Source organism: Ctenocephalides felis, unplaced genomic scaffold (genome assembly GCF_003426905.1).
Source record: "Ctenocephalides felis isolate EL2017-DRISC unplaced genomic scaffold, ASM342690v1 CF-g0.4_SCAFFOLD_01492, whole genome shotgun sequence".
Taxonomy (NCBI): Eukaryota; Metazoa; Arthropoda; class Insecta; order Siphonaptera; family Pulicidae; genus Ctenocephalides; species Ctenocephalides felis.
In genome coordinates, this window is record NW_020537646.1 from 35,055,525 (window position 1) to 35,073,737 (window position 18,213).

At 26.2% G+C, this 18,213-nt stretch overlaps 1 protein-coding gene across 1 annotated transcript in view; it reads left to right on the forward strand.

Annotated features, from left to right (window-relative positions):
• The window catches only part of LOC113370539 (scavenger receptor class B member 1-like), a 132,296-nt gene that overhangs the window by 63,421 nt on the left and 50,662 nt on the right, over window positions 1–18,213 (forward strand). Inside the window, exon 2 of the mRNA XM_026611217.1 lies at window positions 10,886–11,016. Coding sequence (XP_026467002.1) covers window positions 10,893–11,016 — 124 coding nt within the window. The 5' untranslated portion in view covers window positions 10,886–10,892. The remainder of the gene's footprint in view (window positions 1–10,885; window positions 11,017–18,213) is intronic.

Below are 18,213 nucleotides of genomic sequence, written 5' to 3' on the forward strand. Positions count from 1 at the left end.
TTGTCCAATACTCTATAATCGTATAATAAGGAATTTAAATAAAAAATCTTATTGAAAGAGTTCTTAAAAAATGCAATATAAAACATATATTTTTTATTATATTTATAATACCATTTGGACGCCTACTACCTTTCTCGAAATTTTCAGAAACATTACTACTTACTTTATATATGATGGCATTAAGTAAATACTAGAACAAGTTGATATAACTTAAGAATTCCTGTTACTGTTTGATTTATAAATTGCTTATTTACTGTGTTGAACATAATCTTGTTAATTAACATGTAAATTACAAATGTCATATAAAAAATCTTGCATTGCAATTTTATGCTAGTTGAACCTGATTTTTTGTCTTATGACGAGACAAATGTACATGAAGTTTTTTTTAATTTTAATCACTTCTTAGCTTTTGTAATTTTCCTGAGTATATTTTCAAAGTTTTAGTGAAAAAATTGTTTATTCTGGAAAAAACGCGTTAAGTCTTAACTGTAATAAATAAAATTAATAGCACTTGCAATGATTTATGTAAGTTGTTTGTAAGATTCCACTGAATTGTTGCATTGAAGTTCACGTGTTCTTCATTAAGGTAATCAAATCATTTGTTGCAAGTATAATTGAAGCAGAAGGAATACCAAATTTTAAAAACACCCAAAAATTTATAAATGAATAAAGTTACTGGGAAACACTAAGTAGTGCTTGCTCTGTGTTATTTATTAATCTTAGAAAATGTTTTACTATTTTATTTTATTATTTACATTTATTAGTATTATATTATATTATTATTTTTTATTAGTTTTATTATTTTTAGTTATTCACTCATTTTATAAATACTATACTACTAAAAATATTTATGTAGAACACTTCGTTTTTAAATTTATAATGAAAATTTTTATATTAATAGATGATTGTGGACTTATTGGTTCTATTAATGTATAAAGTTAAAAAAAAAACAATTATCCAGTTTTATCTTTGCACGTTTGCATTATAAATATCGTAGTGAATTTAAATTGTAATCGATATCGAATAGTTTGCAAAAAATAATTAGGTAGAGCTATAAATCTGTTTATCAATTCAAGAGTACTCCAAGACTCCCATACCTTACTTACGGAATAAACACTACATTTGTGATGATTTTTTCGTCGTTTTTGAAAACCTATCAGTTTTATAATATATTGAGATGGTATTTTTTGCAACTCATGGTTGCCTATCCATTTGTTTAATTTTATAATAAAAGGCATACCAGTGGTTGTTTTTTATATTAATGTTGATGTACGTTAACTTATTACAGCAATGCTGAAAATAGCGGATTTTGACATATACTGATCTACTTTTTTACTTGGAAATGGGCAATACTACTACTTGATATCAAAAATTTACGAACACCTTTTGTGGTAATCTTATGTCTATTTTTATTAATCGTTAACAAATTATAAAAAGAGCCTAAAAAGTTGTCATTGCATATCAAGAAGCTTCTGCCGATCGTCCTTGAGACAAATTCCTACGTCACAAATGGTGTAAAAACTAAGAACTTGGAGCTTATTCCGCGTTAGATAAAATCATAATCTAAACAAACACGAAACGAAAAAACCAAATGAATAATAATTGGTCTCATACAATATCCAGAACTAACAACGATCCGTTTGCGTAAGAGAAAGACTTAATTAACCGTGAATTTACGTATTTGAAAAAAGATAATTATGTTAATATCGAAAAAATATAAAAAATATGTGGTTCCCCTTAAATTTAATTATACCGGTTCATTTTTTTCTTTAAAAGCGGGTTCATTAATCATATGGCTACATTATTACAGTTTTTTGACATATTTTTTATCGTTTTATAATTTGGCAAAGTCGTCCAGTGATTTGCGTCATAATTAATTATATAGGATATTAAAATAGCACTGAAGTTCAAGAAAGAGTATTCGCAAGGTGTTATTTATTATTCAGGAAGCTGATCTATAAAATGTTAAATAATCTTACTTTGCAAGTCATTGATATATCTAGAATAATCAATGGGGTCTATGGGACATTCTTGGTTACTAATTAAGATTTTTTATACATTTTTCACAATTTACTATGTTGATGGTAAATTATGTTATTTAGAAGATTTATGGTAAAGCAGGAGTTAAAGCTATGCGGGTAAAAAGGTCTACCAACCATATCTCAATAACAATATTTGAATGTAGAGGGATAAAGATGCATTTGAACTAGCAACCACCCTAACTCTTACGACGTTATCGGGGGATAAACAGCAATGTTTGAAAATCTATGACAAAAGCATTTTCTTTCGTTGTTAATTTTTCTGGTTGTGAGCGTTGTTGTTTAGTTTACGAGACTTAAATACATCTTATAAGTACATATACGTATTTTTTTTTATAAAACGTATTAATGTTTTTAAGTTGGATTCTACCATTTTTATATAAAAACTCTATAAAAGCTTACATGTGGGTGCGGTAAAGATGACCAACTGAATTTGTACTCTGGCGATGGCGCAACACATAAAAAATAGTAAATAAAAAAGTGAATTAAGTTAATTTATTTATTTATTTATTTATTTATTTATTCATAAGCAAGCCGTAATCAATAATAATAGATATTATTTCAGGCTCTTGTCAAGAAATTTAAATTAAATTAAATAAATAGCTATTCCAACTCTGCCGATAAAAATTTCTGATAAAATCAGGGTTATATACAGTATTATCTCTGTAAAAAATATATCCATGAAATTTATATTTTGCCTTTGTTGAATAATATAGCTATTACTTCGAAAATTCGCTTTAAAATTGAAAATGAGATATTGGATCTGCTACTCCTCTGGTCGTCATATTTTAAAAATCTCGGATATAAGGTATGTGAAAAGGTCCAGAATACACATTTTTGAAAAACAGCATAAAATACATTTATACGGTGTTGAGTTAGCTAAGAGTTTTACTGAACATATTCAGATAGTTGTTTCTTTGATTTGTGATATAATTTTGGTTGAGTTTGAAAATCTAATTTGACTTTGTGCTCCGCCCTACCCTACATATTAATATTAATTTTAACTACTAATAAAAATATTTATAAAGGTTATAAATTTGTTATAAAACTAGCATACTTTGATAGGTTTATTTTTAAAACAAATTTTCGCACAAAAACATTTATTATTTTTTTAACATTCCTTCATCTTCACAAAATTTTATACACAACGCATATTATGGGATTGAAGTCTAACTAATTTTTATTTAATAGAACTACATCATATAGAAGTACAAGGAAAAGTTCTATATACATTAAATTTTATATACATCATTTCTAATTATTATTTATATTTTTGTTCAATTGCTCTGATTATTGTATAATTTTAATGATTAAGGGGAAGTCCTCGAGTGCCGGACACCTAGGGTTATTTATAAATAAATCAAAAAATATTTTACGAAATGTTTATTAAATTATGATTTATGTTAGATAACAAAGTTAGAAATCAAACTAAATTAACAAAAACGCAATTTTTGCCAAACAATAATTAATACTATCAATCAAACTTTGGTAATAAAAAATATGATTTCACAAAGTGGCACCTATTTCAAAATAACCAGCACTGAAGACATACGAGTATGTATCCATCTCTGCACATTTGTGTTTGACGAATATTCTGAGATATTGCAAAAAATCACTATTTATCCACTCTTTTGGGTGGGCCACAACGGTTTTTCATTCTTTGACCAGGAAATACGAAAAATGGGGGTATGTAGTTACCGTTAGCACTCATACAGAACAAAATTAAATAATTAGAACAAATTACGTCAATTCTTACAAGAAATATTAATATGTTTACTATCCTGCGCTAAGGGACGACTTAGTGTCCGGTGCTAAGGGACAGGCATGTTCGTTCATTTGGAGGTACCTACTAAAATTGTTTAAAATATCTAATAATATTCTACCATTTTACGGATAACAATTAAGTACTACTTTTATTTTTGAATGCTACTAAAATATAAATGCATAAATACACTAGAATTACTTCTATTGATATTTAGGTGACGCCGTGTTTTTGCGCCTAAATCAACAAAGGGTTGCTCCCGCCGTGGCCTTTCGCTTGTATTTTGAAATAAAAAGATTTATACTCGCTTAAATAATACGTGTTAAATAGAGTTTCCGGCTTTAAGTGTCGTCCGGCGTTACGGGACTTCTCCCTAAATATGCTGTGTGAAGAATTGAAGAAACAAATTAAAATTTAGGAACAAATAATGTATCCATTACAAATCATTTATCCCTATGTTCTGTCACTTTGCGAGTATTGTATCTTGTGAAAAATAATAAATTCGTTGAACCAGTGCCAGTTGAACAGGTCGATTATGATCCCCTTTGTCCATAGTGGCTGGTGACTCGCCTTAGCCGTAAGTGATTCGTCGTTTCGCGCATTTCGTGGCAATCAAACGGGTGTGCATTAAATTGAATCCGTATATATTTATATTTATAGAGTTTCGTTATCCCTGATCTGCAATTTGCGTCGTCTTAAGCAACCAACCGCAATGTGTGCTCGCAGTAAAAGCCTTCTGAGAGATTGCTAAAATCTTTTGAAATCTTTGTAGGCTTGCAAGGACGCCGGTAATACGTTCAATTTGTCTGCTTACATGCAGATATTTATTTACATGCACATTTTTACTCATTCGCGAAAGCATGCGACATACACACAAATTATTTACACATACATATAAATAAATATATATATATATATATATATATATATATATATACATTTATGTGTATGTATATATTATTGATATTCTCAATATCCATTTACGATATTTTGTTTATCTTTTACCATCTTCTTTGTTTCAATATTCTCGGTCAATACAATATTATTAACTTCAGTGATTGAATAACTTATGGTTAACTGTAATAAAACCTTTAACATTGAACATTTCAAAGCTAATAAAATTAAATTAGCGTATTTATTTGGAAAATCTCACATTTTTTCACAATTGATAGGGTAAAATTTGATTGCTTAAAATCTTAGGGAATTACATGGGTTTCCTCGGGCAAAAAACGGCATTTTTTCAATTATGTTTTTTACATATAAATATTTTAATGATTTTTTTTTATTTAAACGATACATATTTAATGAACATTTTGTAAAATTTTCAAAAGAAAATATCAAAAACGCGGTCCTTACGACGCCATTTCCGGCAGTCCCTCGGAAAAAAGGTGCCTCCGCGTTGTCAGCAGAACTTCTTTCAGGATCATCCGAAATAAAAATAAAAAATACGTGTTTTAGTAAAGACAATAAACTAGGTATTGGACGAAGGAAAAAAGAAAAAAATGAAAATTGGATTTTTGGCAGACGTTTTTATAAAAAAATTCAAGTGTCGATTCAAATTTCTCGACATTCTTTTTTTTTTAAATAGTTGTAATTAAACATAAAGAAAATCCTTCGTACAATACCTTGTAAACGATACCTCGAAGACCTGTGTAAAATTTCATCAAAATCAGTTGAGTAGTTCCTAAGAGATCTTGACAACCGTCTTTGAAAACATAGTTTTGAGTAAAACGCGTTTAAGTTTTAAGAAACAATAAAGATGGACCTCAAGCGTCCACCTTTTCAAGGCTGTATCTCCGAAACTATTAGTCGGATCAACTTAAAAATTTAGGACAATATAGTGGAGATGTTATAGAATTTAATAAGACAAAAAAAAATTTTTTTTGATTTTTTGAAACCGTGAAACCCATGTAACCCCTTAAACCATTAAGGCTTAAAATATTATTAAATATTTATTTTGTTTTAATTATAGAGAAAATATGCTCATGAAACTCATATTTTGTATTGGTTGGTTATTGTAGCTATTTATTTCGTAAGATCTCTTTAAAATTAGAAATTAGATGTTGGATCTGTACCTCATAGACGAGGTAAAAAGAGAGAGATGACCAAATTTTACTAAACATAGTACGATAGTTATTTGATACGTGTTATGTGTTGTGATCTAGTGCGTTTGGTTTAGACTGCATAATTACTCAAAGATAAATTGGACCTTAGTGCACCATCCTACTAATAATAGTAATAGAAATATTGTAATAGTTCTGAATCATTTTATTGACGTAGTTTCAAGAATTTGAAAAATTTCGTTCATGATATTAGTTAGATCCAAAGTTACATATTGCGTATACTGTATAAAATATGTATATAGTATTTTTTCTGATCTGGTGGAAAACAGAAGGTTAGAGATAGACAAATCTAATGCAATCATTGCGGAATTAATGAATATTCCTTATTCAAAACTGGGTTATAATCTTTTGTGAAAATCGTTTAGTTTCGAACTCTTGCAAGTTGTATGACTTTATAGATGTATTATGTGAATTCCGCATGTTGGGAAAACTTGTTCGACTGCATTCTATGCGTTTGTCAAGCATAACATAAAATTTGTCTCTTGTCATATATCATATCTATCTATATTCATAATAATTATCTTTGTAATTACATATAAATAAACTTATTTCATGATAAACTATCGGTAGAATAGATCATTGACAATTATACAAAACATGTGTGTTAGTAGAGGATTTATGTTAAATGACAGAGTAATAGATTTATATTGATAAAAACACTATCGATGTAGGCCAGGAGCACTTAATTATTGATCGACAAACCTTAGATGTTGCATTGCTCAGTAATGTCCTCGGCAATCATTTTGAATTTTGAGGTATTAAATCTGACAATTAAAATCTTTCAATTAGTTTTAAATGCGAAAATATTACTTACAGGATTATTTAACCTTTAATGGTTTGATATTTCAAATCAAATTGAGTATTGATGAAATATGCCTCCGTTCCTTGAAAAATTAAAACCTTATTGAAATGGAATTTTTCATGAAATGAAATATAATAATTTTTTTGGAAATCTTGAGATAGATTTTCAACTGATAGACTACTACTGATAAAAGTGTAAAAATGATTAATTTTGCTAATATGGTAAGCACATTGGTAAGACCAAGCATAATAATCTATATTTGAAGCATTTAAATATAAAAAAAAATTAAATAGCCTTATATAAATTTCATAAATTATTTCAATACAAATGTTTTTAATTTATTTTTAAAAAATTAGAACACTATATATTTCAATATACATATATACAACCATTTAGATCACTGGCTTTTCCGAGAGATATGGATGCTCAGTTAAGCAACGCACCCAGAATTTATATGTGATAATGCAATATATTCTGTCATTTTCTCTGAATTTAACATATTCCATATGATTAATTATATAAAATTAAGTTGTGACTATTTTTTGATTGTTTATTCTAGTTATAGAACTATAAAAGTGTATAGTTATTTCACACTGGCTTAAATTAAAGAAATAGTTTTCATTGCAGAAAATAATGTTTTACAAAATTCTAAAGAAGGTTGTAAGAAATAGATTTTTCTGATTCTTTATCTCAAGTTATTAAATTTCACAGCTGCTTTTATGATACTTAAATTATTTTGTCAAATCAGATTATTCGATTTTAACTCAAAACAACTTATACGCCGTCATCAAGTTAATTATTCATCAATACACATGGAATATTCGACGAATATATTATTTTTTGTTATTAAATAATGCTCAACATTATTATTCAAATTTCTACAAATTTAGTATACTCGTATATATGGATGACTAATTTATATGAATCGTGATTCAAAATAGTTTCAAATGAGTTGAAGCAGTTTAAGCTATCAAGAGATTTTTATCAATTAACAAATTTTTTTACTACATATTACGCGAATGAACTGGGAAATTCAGAAATATAATTATTTCTCATTCGCGTATTACAAAACTGCTTAGTTTGGGATATCTTTATTAATGTAACCTATATCATTGTGGTTATAAACACTGCATTTGCTCATTAATTCTAATAACCTGTCTAACTTTATAGAATTTACTTGGAAAAAGTATTACTATACTATCTGTATATTTCCACTATGACAACCTAATTGCAACAATGCGGATGTAAAAAACTGTTGTTTTCAAATATTTGATTCTTAAGATAAATATTTACCATTCAAGGTATAGTACCTAGAATAGCAAATAATTCCTACTTGTCGTAACGCATTATCGAGTCATATTGTATTTAAAATCATGTTTGTATAAATAATTTGCCCAACCGAAATTTCATGTGTAGTGTACGGTTAAAGATACGAAAAGTTCAAAGAAATACATTGTTAATGATTGTAAGTCGAAATTCTCTAACAATGTCAATGTCGTGCCAAAAATGTCTGTACGGACAGAAATTGTGTTTGCTATTGGCAAATATCTAGTTTTGTATTTATTTAATGAATAAACAATAGTCTACTCTTTTATATTTGAGATAAGAATTATATGTTTAATATCTCATTTATCTTGACACACTAATAATTTGTTGTGCCGGATTTATCGCATTCAGTTTTCATTAACATAGATTTACAAATTTCTTTGTTTATTTAAAATAGGAGAAAATCAGGGGAATAAAACAGATATTATAGTAGAATACTTCAGTCACTTTTGCTCATCCATATATATACTGACAACCACTAGAGCTTTAAAATGTACTAAAAATAATATTAGCGCCCAATATCAAAAAAAAAAAAACATCGAGGTATAATGAATTTGATTATACCACAAATATCAATGTGCCTTGTTCTTTCATTTATAGACAGAAAAAACAAATATATATATATATGTTTGACGATATGTGCTAGTAAAGAGTTGTTGGCAGAAATTTTAAATTTAAATTATATCAGAAAGAGCCAAAAGAAAATTGTAGGCAGAAATTTGAAATTTAGATTGTATAAAAAGTTTAAATAATAATTAACGAAAGAAAATGCAGCAAAATGTTGATACTTTTAGTCGAACACTAAAAACAATCAGTTTTGTATCCCAATTATACAAGTAATTATATTTTAAATTCAAAGTATATTGTGCAATTTTCGACTACTTTTGTTTGAAATAGAATTATCAGATAATCCTAATAAAAATAAGTATAAATCTACTTACATAGATTTTATGATTTTAACTAATTGTAAGTGAGATAACTATCTCTAGGTGAGACAAATTAAAAGTTTTTATTAATTATTCATATAAACCAGTTACTTAGTTTTTACAACTATTATAACAACTCATTCTGAATATTGTAATTCAGAGCTACTTTAAATATTTATCTGTTCATTTAGACTGTTGTTCATTAATCTATAAAATATATTTTACTTTGTATAAATATTCATTAAAAGTTAATATTGCGTAATTTTAATTGCAGATTTTTCAATGCTTCGCAGCCTTATATTTGACTTATTTTTATCATTTTAACTGCTTCTTTTTTATATAAGATTAAAATTAATTAACATTAATGCAACTGTTTTCTACACTAAGACCGATTCTAATCAAAAAAACTTTTATTTCTAAAAATATCACGTGCAATTGTCGATATCAGATGGGAAAAATATTGCTCAGTTAGATTAATTACATTATCATTTTGTATTTTGTTTAATTTTTATGTAGATTTAAACACCTAGGATTTGCAAACATTGAAAAAGTATATAGAATATGGAATATGAGATCAAATTTATTTGTTTCGATAGTAAATATTTGAATTTGAAAACTTTATGTTTTTACATTTTATGTTAATAAAGCAAATTATTGAAAGTTAGAGAGCTAACATTCAGTATATAAGTATATAAGTTATGATATTATTTATCAAAAAAAAATTCTTAATGCGTTAATAATTTGTAAATTTAATATTATTATTCTGAAATATAAATAAACTATTTATGCTGTGTTAACTACCTCTAGTTTAAATAATTTACATATAATTAGTAGATAATCCATTCAAAATTTTATTTAGAAAGTTGAATCTGATGATAAATATGCAGATGATCAATTAAAAATATCAGTAGAAAGTATTAATTTGTCTAGTACAACTTACCACCATGGTTTTTTGCGTAAGAATATTTGCAACTTTCAAAAACTGATAAATAAACAGTTTATTGACATTTATATCATTTTTGAAATATATCATTCGATTTTATTTTAATTAACACATAAAGCGCTTAATAATTAGAAAGACAAATTTAAAAATTGGCTCAACACAAAAGTATTAAATATAAGTGATTTGATTACTCTACTTTTCAAATGAACTTTATAAATCAACAATCAAGTGCAACAAAGTAACTTCTTGACTACATCTCGTCACACAATTATGTTTACAATTACAGATATGTCAGGTTTTTGTCGTAATTTTATTTTTATATCAAACTGGTCTGATCTGATATTATAATTTTTATTGAAACTTGCATCGGCCGTCTTTTAGTTTTATAATTTTCTTGTCAATTGATAATAAATTATATGCATCGAGTTAATAGACATTTTCATTACACATAATAGACGTAATTTGCGATCAATTGTAATTTGTAGAGAAGATGACTTTGCACAAATTTCCATGTCAAGGTTATCAAATCTAAGATCCAAATTAAATGAATAGATTTATTACTACTTCAATGAATAAATTCGAAGTGTAATAGATATACTTTCTCAGTTGTGATTACTAGGTAATGTGTTCAAACACAGGACAACCCGATGCTGTAGTGATATTTATTTTCACTACAAGATAATTATATTAATTATATTCATTATTTCTATTACAATATATAATTAATAAATATAATATAATACTTCAAAAACATGTTTCTGTTAGAAACCAGTTGAAAATTTAATTATGTTTTGAAAAAAAGAAAACTAGAATTTTCTGAAGTTATGGACCGGTATATACATTTATTTATTATTAACTCATTCATAATTTTCATAGCAATTCTATGGAATTGTATTCTGAACTATATTTTATATTCATAATTGATTTTATAAATGTATTTATTTTTTTTTTTTTAATTTTTCAGAGTCGCCATGGGTCACAAAAATTTGTGGCGGATCGGCGCCACTGCGCGGGACCGAATGTTCTCTATGCCAAATTCAAAACAAACTACGCCTTTAGGAATGATGATTTCGGATAAAGGAAAAATTAAACGAGGTTAGTTGAAAAACAAATATATCATAAATCTTATATCATTTTATTTACATGCTGTATTTTATTATTTGTGAAATATTATATACTTACCTACTGCTTTGTTGACTAACCCATCGATGGGTCCTAACTTTGTTAGAGTTATTTATGTGATCTAAGAGGTGTTGGGTTTATATTATTGCAAACATATAATATACTCTGCATGAAATATGAATAATTTAAAAATAAATTTGTAAAATAAATCTATAATCTTGGAAGAAATGCGTTAATATTATGTTCTTTGTAATTGAAAATGAAAAGCTCTTTTCATTTCACCATCATCGAGTTACACGAATTTTGTACCTACAGCTTCATTATACTACCTGGAAAATACATCATTTTATTTTTAAAAAGCTCTTTAATATCATAATCAGAGCAATAACACATAGCCACAAAATAAAAAAATGGCTGTAAATTTTTATTATTTATGTCGTTTTTAGCCTTTTTCTCTTTATATGACCCATGCAACGGATTTCTGTTTTTTTATTTGATTGGTCTGTGTATCAATTTGATAAAATATGTAATATACATAAATTAATCAAATACCAATCACATATATCAATTCAAAATTATTTAATCGGATCTTTTCAATTACTATTTGGAGATTACTAATAAATATAGTCAGGGGCTTTAAGAGGATTATTGTATTGTATACATACATTCTTTCCATCTGCTCACAACTTATGTAGTTCATAACACAAAATATAAAGGAATTCATTGAATTAACATTTTCTTAAATAAAGTTTCTTAAAGTTATTATGATAAAGTTAAAATGCTTCAAATTATTACAAAAAATATATGTACGACAGAGAAATTATTTCATGAAATGAAACTTTTGTGCTTATCTATATACTGATTGAAAGTATTCATAAAATGCGTTCATAAATTTGTTTATAATAATTATTGGATTATTGTATCTTTTTTATTTTTATCTACATTGTTTTTGAAAATAAAAAACGTTGGTTTTATTCATATATAATAATAAAATAATATGAATAATATCAATTACATAATATTACTAGAACTTTAATACAAATTGCATGTGAAGACAAACCGCTATTAACTGACTTATAAATATATATTTTTTATTGTAAATAATTTTAAAACGAATGAATTATTGCGGTTATGGTCGACCACCGCATTTAAGAGTAGCCTATCATTAACAAGTAATCATCATTTTGTTATTATCGATAATTATTCAATCAGACAACAATTATAACACTTCTTTGGGGTCATTGCGATTAACTTAAATACTGTTTTAATAATTGTTTATATATCAATCAATGCTGAATATAGGTTGTGGAAGGCGATTAAAAATTAAATACTTTTTAATAACTCGTATGTCAATTATTATTAATGAATCTTGAACACACATTTATCTGTCATTTTAATCGTACAATGTAGCTCTCAAAGTAAATTTGCTACTTAAATGCTTTTGTAACGTTTTGTTTTCAGTTTTCACTTCATTTACATGTTTTATGTTTTTTTAGTTTTTCCTCAAATCCGAGTTGTATATAGTAATATTACATATTAACAATATTTTTTGTGCTGCTACTACTATATTGATGAATTTAAATTACATTTTTAGCGAAATGATTTTCTTTTTGGTAAAATCAAAATACTATTTTAAAACATTATAAAAATTAATAAAAAATCTCAAAGAGATTAAAGTGATCAATAAATATTTAAATACTTACACGTTTTAAAATATTTACAATTTTACTTACTGTTAATTGTAAAGGAACTATTTGACTCTTACCATAAAAGTAATGTTTTCAGAGCTTATAAAAACAGAAATAAAGTTTAGAATTTCTTAAATCAGATTCGGTTAACAACACAATGTGATTTAGAGTTTCGATAGAACATAAAATTAATTAATCTGATTTTTGGGCATTTTTTATTTTAGCAAGTTCTAAAGAATTACAAGTTATAACCAGTTCAGCTGATTTAAATTTAATTTATAAAATGAATCTAATTTAGTATTCCATTTTTTTAAATTCTTTTCTTTAATCGATTACCTTGTTTTTTAAATTGTTATAAAAGTATCACTTCTGATTTTTTATAATAAATAAACTAATTGAAATTGCAAATATATGTAGTAGATAATTCTGAAAGACCCAGTAAAGCGTTAAGTATCTGGTTCGCCATCAAACCGGATTGATGCTCCAAGGCAACAATCATGGTTTACAAATTAAATTAAAAAAATTAAGTTGATATAATTTAAAATAAAATTCAGAACTTGTACTTGACATTCATGAATAAAAAATAAAAATAAATTAGATGTGTACTTATATAAGAATTAATTTGATTTTAATGTATGCATTAGGAAATTTAAAGTATCAAAAATATATGTCTACTGATAATATGCTTAATGTGTAAAATTAATTATATTATGTTAAATATGTAATTTTAAATACAAAAAGTAATTTTACAGCAATCACTATCAAAAAATGTATTGTAATTCGGAATGATTTTATTTTGGTCAATATTACGACGAAATTACAAATTTATTAGACCGCGTACTTTCTGTGACATTACAACATCTTTTAACCTGAATTGCGCGTTACTTAACTTTGTGATAGAAGACAAATATAAACACATGACAAGTCAAAAAAACGTATCGGTCACAAAAGAATGATTTTCTGTAAACTTACTTCTGTTTCATTGAACCTTGTTGCTTTTATGTCTCACATTGCGAAACCTTCTGGCTGGAAAATTTACATGATTCAGTAAATTCAAAGAGTAAACATAATCAAATGAAGAATGTCCTGAAAAATGTATTTATAGAAAAAAAATCACTTGTTACCCACTTATTTCAGAAAATATTAAATTCCCAGATTACAAGTTTCGATGTGAAGACTATTATTATATAATTTACTAATAGCTCTCAATTTCATTAAATGAATGATATTCATTTTATTCTTGACTAATTCATGGAATAATCCATATTTAATAGAGGGTAGGGTGGGGTAGAAAAGCCCAATTTGACTTTCAATAATTAGGCTGTCTAAACCAAACGAACTACATTTTTACACATAACATGAATCAAACAAACAACTATTAAACCGTGTTCAATAAAATTATAGAAATTAGTTTTTTTACTATTTTCCCAAAGGCAGGGTAAAAGGAATAGTCTTTACCAGTGGCAAATTTATCCAATGTTTTATTTTTGATTTTAAAAGGATCTTGCGAAATAATAGCAATTAGGCGATATACAAATTTCATGGACACATTTTTTAAGATCACACTGTATATAACCTTGATCTGGTAATTTTATCAGAAATATTTATCATCAAAGTTGGAATAACTATTAATTTTAATGATCTCTTTTAAAATTGTTTTTTTACAATTAATTTATTGTTTTATTAACTATTTCTTCATTGTTTTCTCATTTATCATTTTTATCCTAATTAATGTAAGCTTCTATAGAGCTTTTTATTTATTTATTTATTTATTCATAAGAAAGCCGTAATCAATAATAATAATAGATATTATTTCAGGCTCTTGTCAAGATATTTTTATAGATATATATATATATATATATATATATATATATATATATTATTATATAAAAACGACTATTAAATCTAACTTAAGAATAACTATATATTTCATTAAACAATTAACTAACATGTACTTAAAAATCATATCTAGGTATCATAAACTAAATAAAAATTCTCAAAACCAAAACAACTACCAACGCAAAAAAATACTTTTGTCATGAATATTGATACATGGCATCTCCTGACAACGACATCGTAACAATAAAGGTGATGGTTCATTACATATCTTTTACCTTCTACTTTAAAATTGCATAATTAAAAAATTGATACTTTACTGATATTTGAGATAATTGCAGTGGACCTTTTTCCCCATGGACCTTTAGGTCCTGCTTTACCAATAAAAAGCGTGCGCGTAAGGTTCACACGCGACTGAAGTAAAAATAAATACATCATATAACAATTTTGAGTAATGTTAATTAGTAATATGACAACACTCGTGATGCACACATTTATTAGTGTCAACCATTATACACATTTATATAATGATGAATTAAAAATTATATATTTATAAAAGCATTAAAAATATGTACAATATTAGCATTACAAAGCATTAAAAATACAAACAATAATGTAATTAAAGTCATACTTCAAATATGACATGATCGGTTTGTCATTGTAATTATCATTTAGAAATGAACCTTCATTAGAGAAATGAAGTAATTGCTAATTAATAACTTCTATAATATTCGTTCACACAGTGGATTATGTTAAACAACGCCTAACAAATATTGTTCTTAATTGTGTTCGAAGAACTTCATGTAATTAAAATTAATATACATTCATCGACTGATGGTATTTTTTCTACTTTTTCACTTCATCTTATCTTATCTTATCTGTCGTAACGCATTTCCGTTGCATTTGTACGGATTTACACTCCAGTCGCGCCTAAAAAAGTTTTACTTCAAAAATATTTATTCTTGAGTTTGCAATTTCAAATGTTCGACTTGATAGTAATATTATAAATAACAACAAGAGTGATATTAATTTAAATTTTCTTCGTTTTTCTATGGAGCTGGGGATTTTCTTTTCGCTTTTCTCCTCAGACCGCGGCATATGTAATCGATGTCTGGGCGGCCGATAGTGAAAACTGCGGACGCGTGCAACTCGATAACTGATATTTATTTATCTCACCGAACATGTGACATAAAACGAACAAGTTTTATAATACACACATACATCCATGTGCATATTTCATATATAATGCATAACAAATAAGTGTGTCATATTGGATGCACTTTCCCTTTGAAGATAGCTATCAACAATAATAAATGCAATTGCATAATTTCCATATTAGACTATAATATAAACAAATTCATATTATTGCACGCAGTTATTGAATTAATTGAATTTAACTTATTATTAGCTTTGCGTTCAATATAAAAAGTTACTTTGTTCTTAAAAAATTTTAAGTAGAATTTTTTAAAAATCATATAAAAATTATTTAATAAAAATAAAAAACTTTTATACGTAAGATAGAACGGGATACAAAGGTCCAATTTGACTTGGAGCAATTATATTGTAAAAACCAAACTAATTATATCACAGCAAATATCACTTATCAAAGAAACAACTGTCGGACTATGTTTAGTAAAACTCCCAGCTAATTCATCGTAGTAGAAATGGGTTTTATTGCTATTTTTAAAAAAAAATGTCAACAGGTCATATGCCTCATATTTAATTTTACAAAATTATTAAACCAATGCAAAATATAAATTTTGTGGATACATTTTTCACAGAAATAACACTGTAAAATAACCTTGATCTGGTATTTTATCTAAAAAATCAACATCAGCAGAGTTGGAAAAACTATTTATTTAAATTATCTCTTGTGACATTGTTTTATTTAAGTTAATTTTTTTTTCTCATTTACTATTTTTTATTGTTCACAATTTTGCAGGAATAAAAATTTAGTTAGTCCTTTTCGCCCCACCTATGCTCAAGCCTTTATGAAGGTTTTATAAAAAAAAGATGATGGCTGGTTTATATATCTTTTTCATTCGACTTTCAAATATTTTTGTTATGAAATTAACTTGTCATGGAGTGTATGTAAAATTATTATATAATAGTATACTAATTTTTATCTTTACCAACAGTGCTTTATAAATTCTCTTGCACTTGCTCAAACCGATATTACTCTTTAGTATTACATTAGTTAAATTATGTAATTTTAATGACATTACATGCATGTGTGTATTCACATGCAATATGGACATTATGTAGTCAAATTGAGAGAAGTTTTAATGATAATAACATGCATAATTAATAGTTTTACTCTAAATTGGTACTCTAGTTAAGAAAAGACTTTGCTTTATATAAGCATATCATATTTATTAAAAGCGGAAAATGGAGAAAATGACATTTGAAGTTTGTTTATTATGATTTGATTAATTGTTGAATTTCATGGAATATATAACTATATGCTATGTTAAAAACTGTAAATAATACATTAATTTATTTATGTTTATTATTTGTCGCCTAGAAAGGTTCTAAAATCTTATATACGTAATTTTATACTTTACTAATACTTGAACAGTAGTATTATTTTCTCAACTAATAGTTTTTTTCGTAATAAATTCTCTTTTTTAAGTCACCAACAAATCTTCTTATTAAAATTATTTGTTAGCAAAATGGTAATTTAACATTTAGTAAATCGTACAAATATTTCTAAATTCAGTTAGTTTGAAATATGTTTATTGAAAAAATAAGTAATTGAGTTCAATTTGCTAATTTTACATACTAAGGGGAATCTCTCATGATCTATGCATTACCTAATACGGTTCTAAAAAAATATCTTCCAAATTTCATTAACAACACTAAAAAGTAATCGAAAACATCGACCTAAATCATAAGCACTATAAACTAGAAAAACTATAATCATTATCAATAAAAAACTCAAATTGCACATCATGACCAAATAATACACGATGTATGCAATTGAAAATTAATTGCAAAAACCGAAACAAAAAAGAAGAAAAAAAAGGTAAAAAGCTGTAGGTAATTCAAGAAACCTGTTTGTTATTTCTGTCTACATGGGAACATATGATCATGAGCGCGGACTGTTTTAAAACAACTTTCCTCTTAATGAGAATTTCGTGAGTAAATTGACAGATCAACTTACGATTCGAAGCAATCATTGCGTTGCGTTATTCGCAAAAATTATTAATAAACGAATTCGATATTAATGATGAAATTATGGATTTTATATTAAAAAAACTCGATAGTTTAAAGATAAGATAAAGGATACAAAACTTGTATAAATTAAGGCATTTGTTGCAATACCTATAAAGGCATGTTACAGAATATTGAAAAAATCTTTGTTTTTACTAAATATCTAATATTGTTAGTCACATTTATAAGCCATCATATATTTTCGATTTGCTTAGAAATTATTTCACATTAGTGTAATATTACATTGCAGTAGTGTAGCGGCGCTATAAATTATTTCACATTAGGTAGAGATCTCAAAAACAATTAAATTTAGGAATTTTTTAACAATATTTGCAAGTAGAGACTTCGCTATCAGGAGATGAACAGCAGTGTTTGAATTTTTTTTTGTTGTGACCACTGTTGTTTAGTCTTATAATTTTAAAGCATATAATAA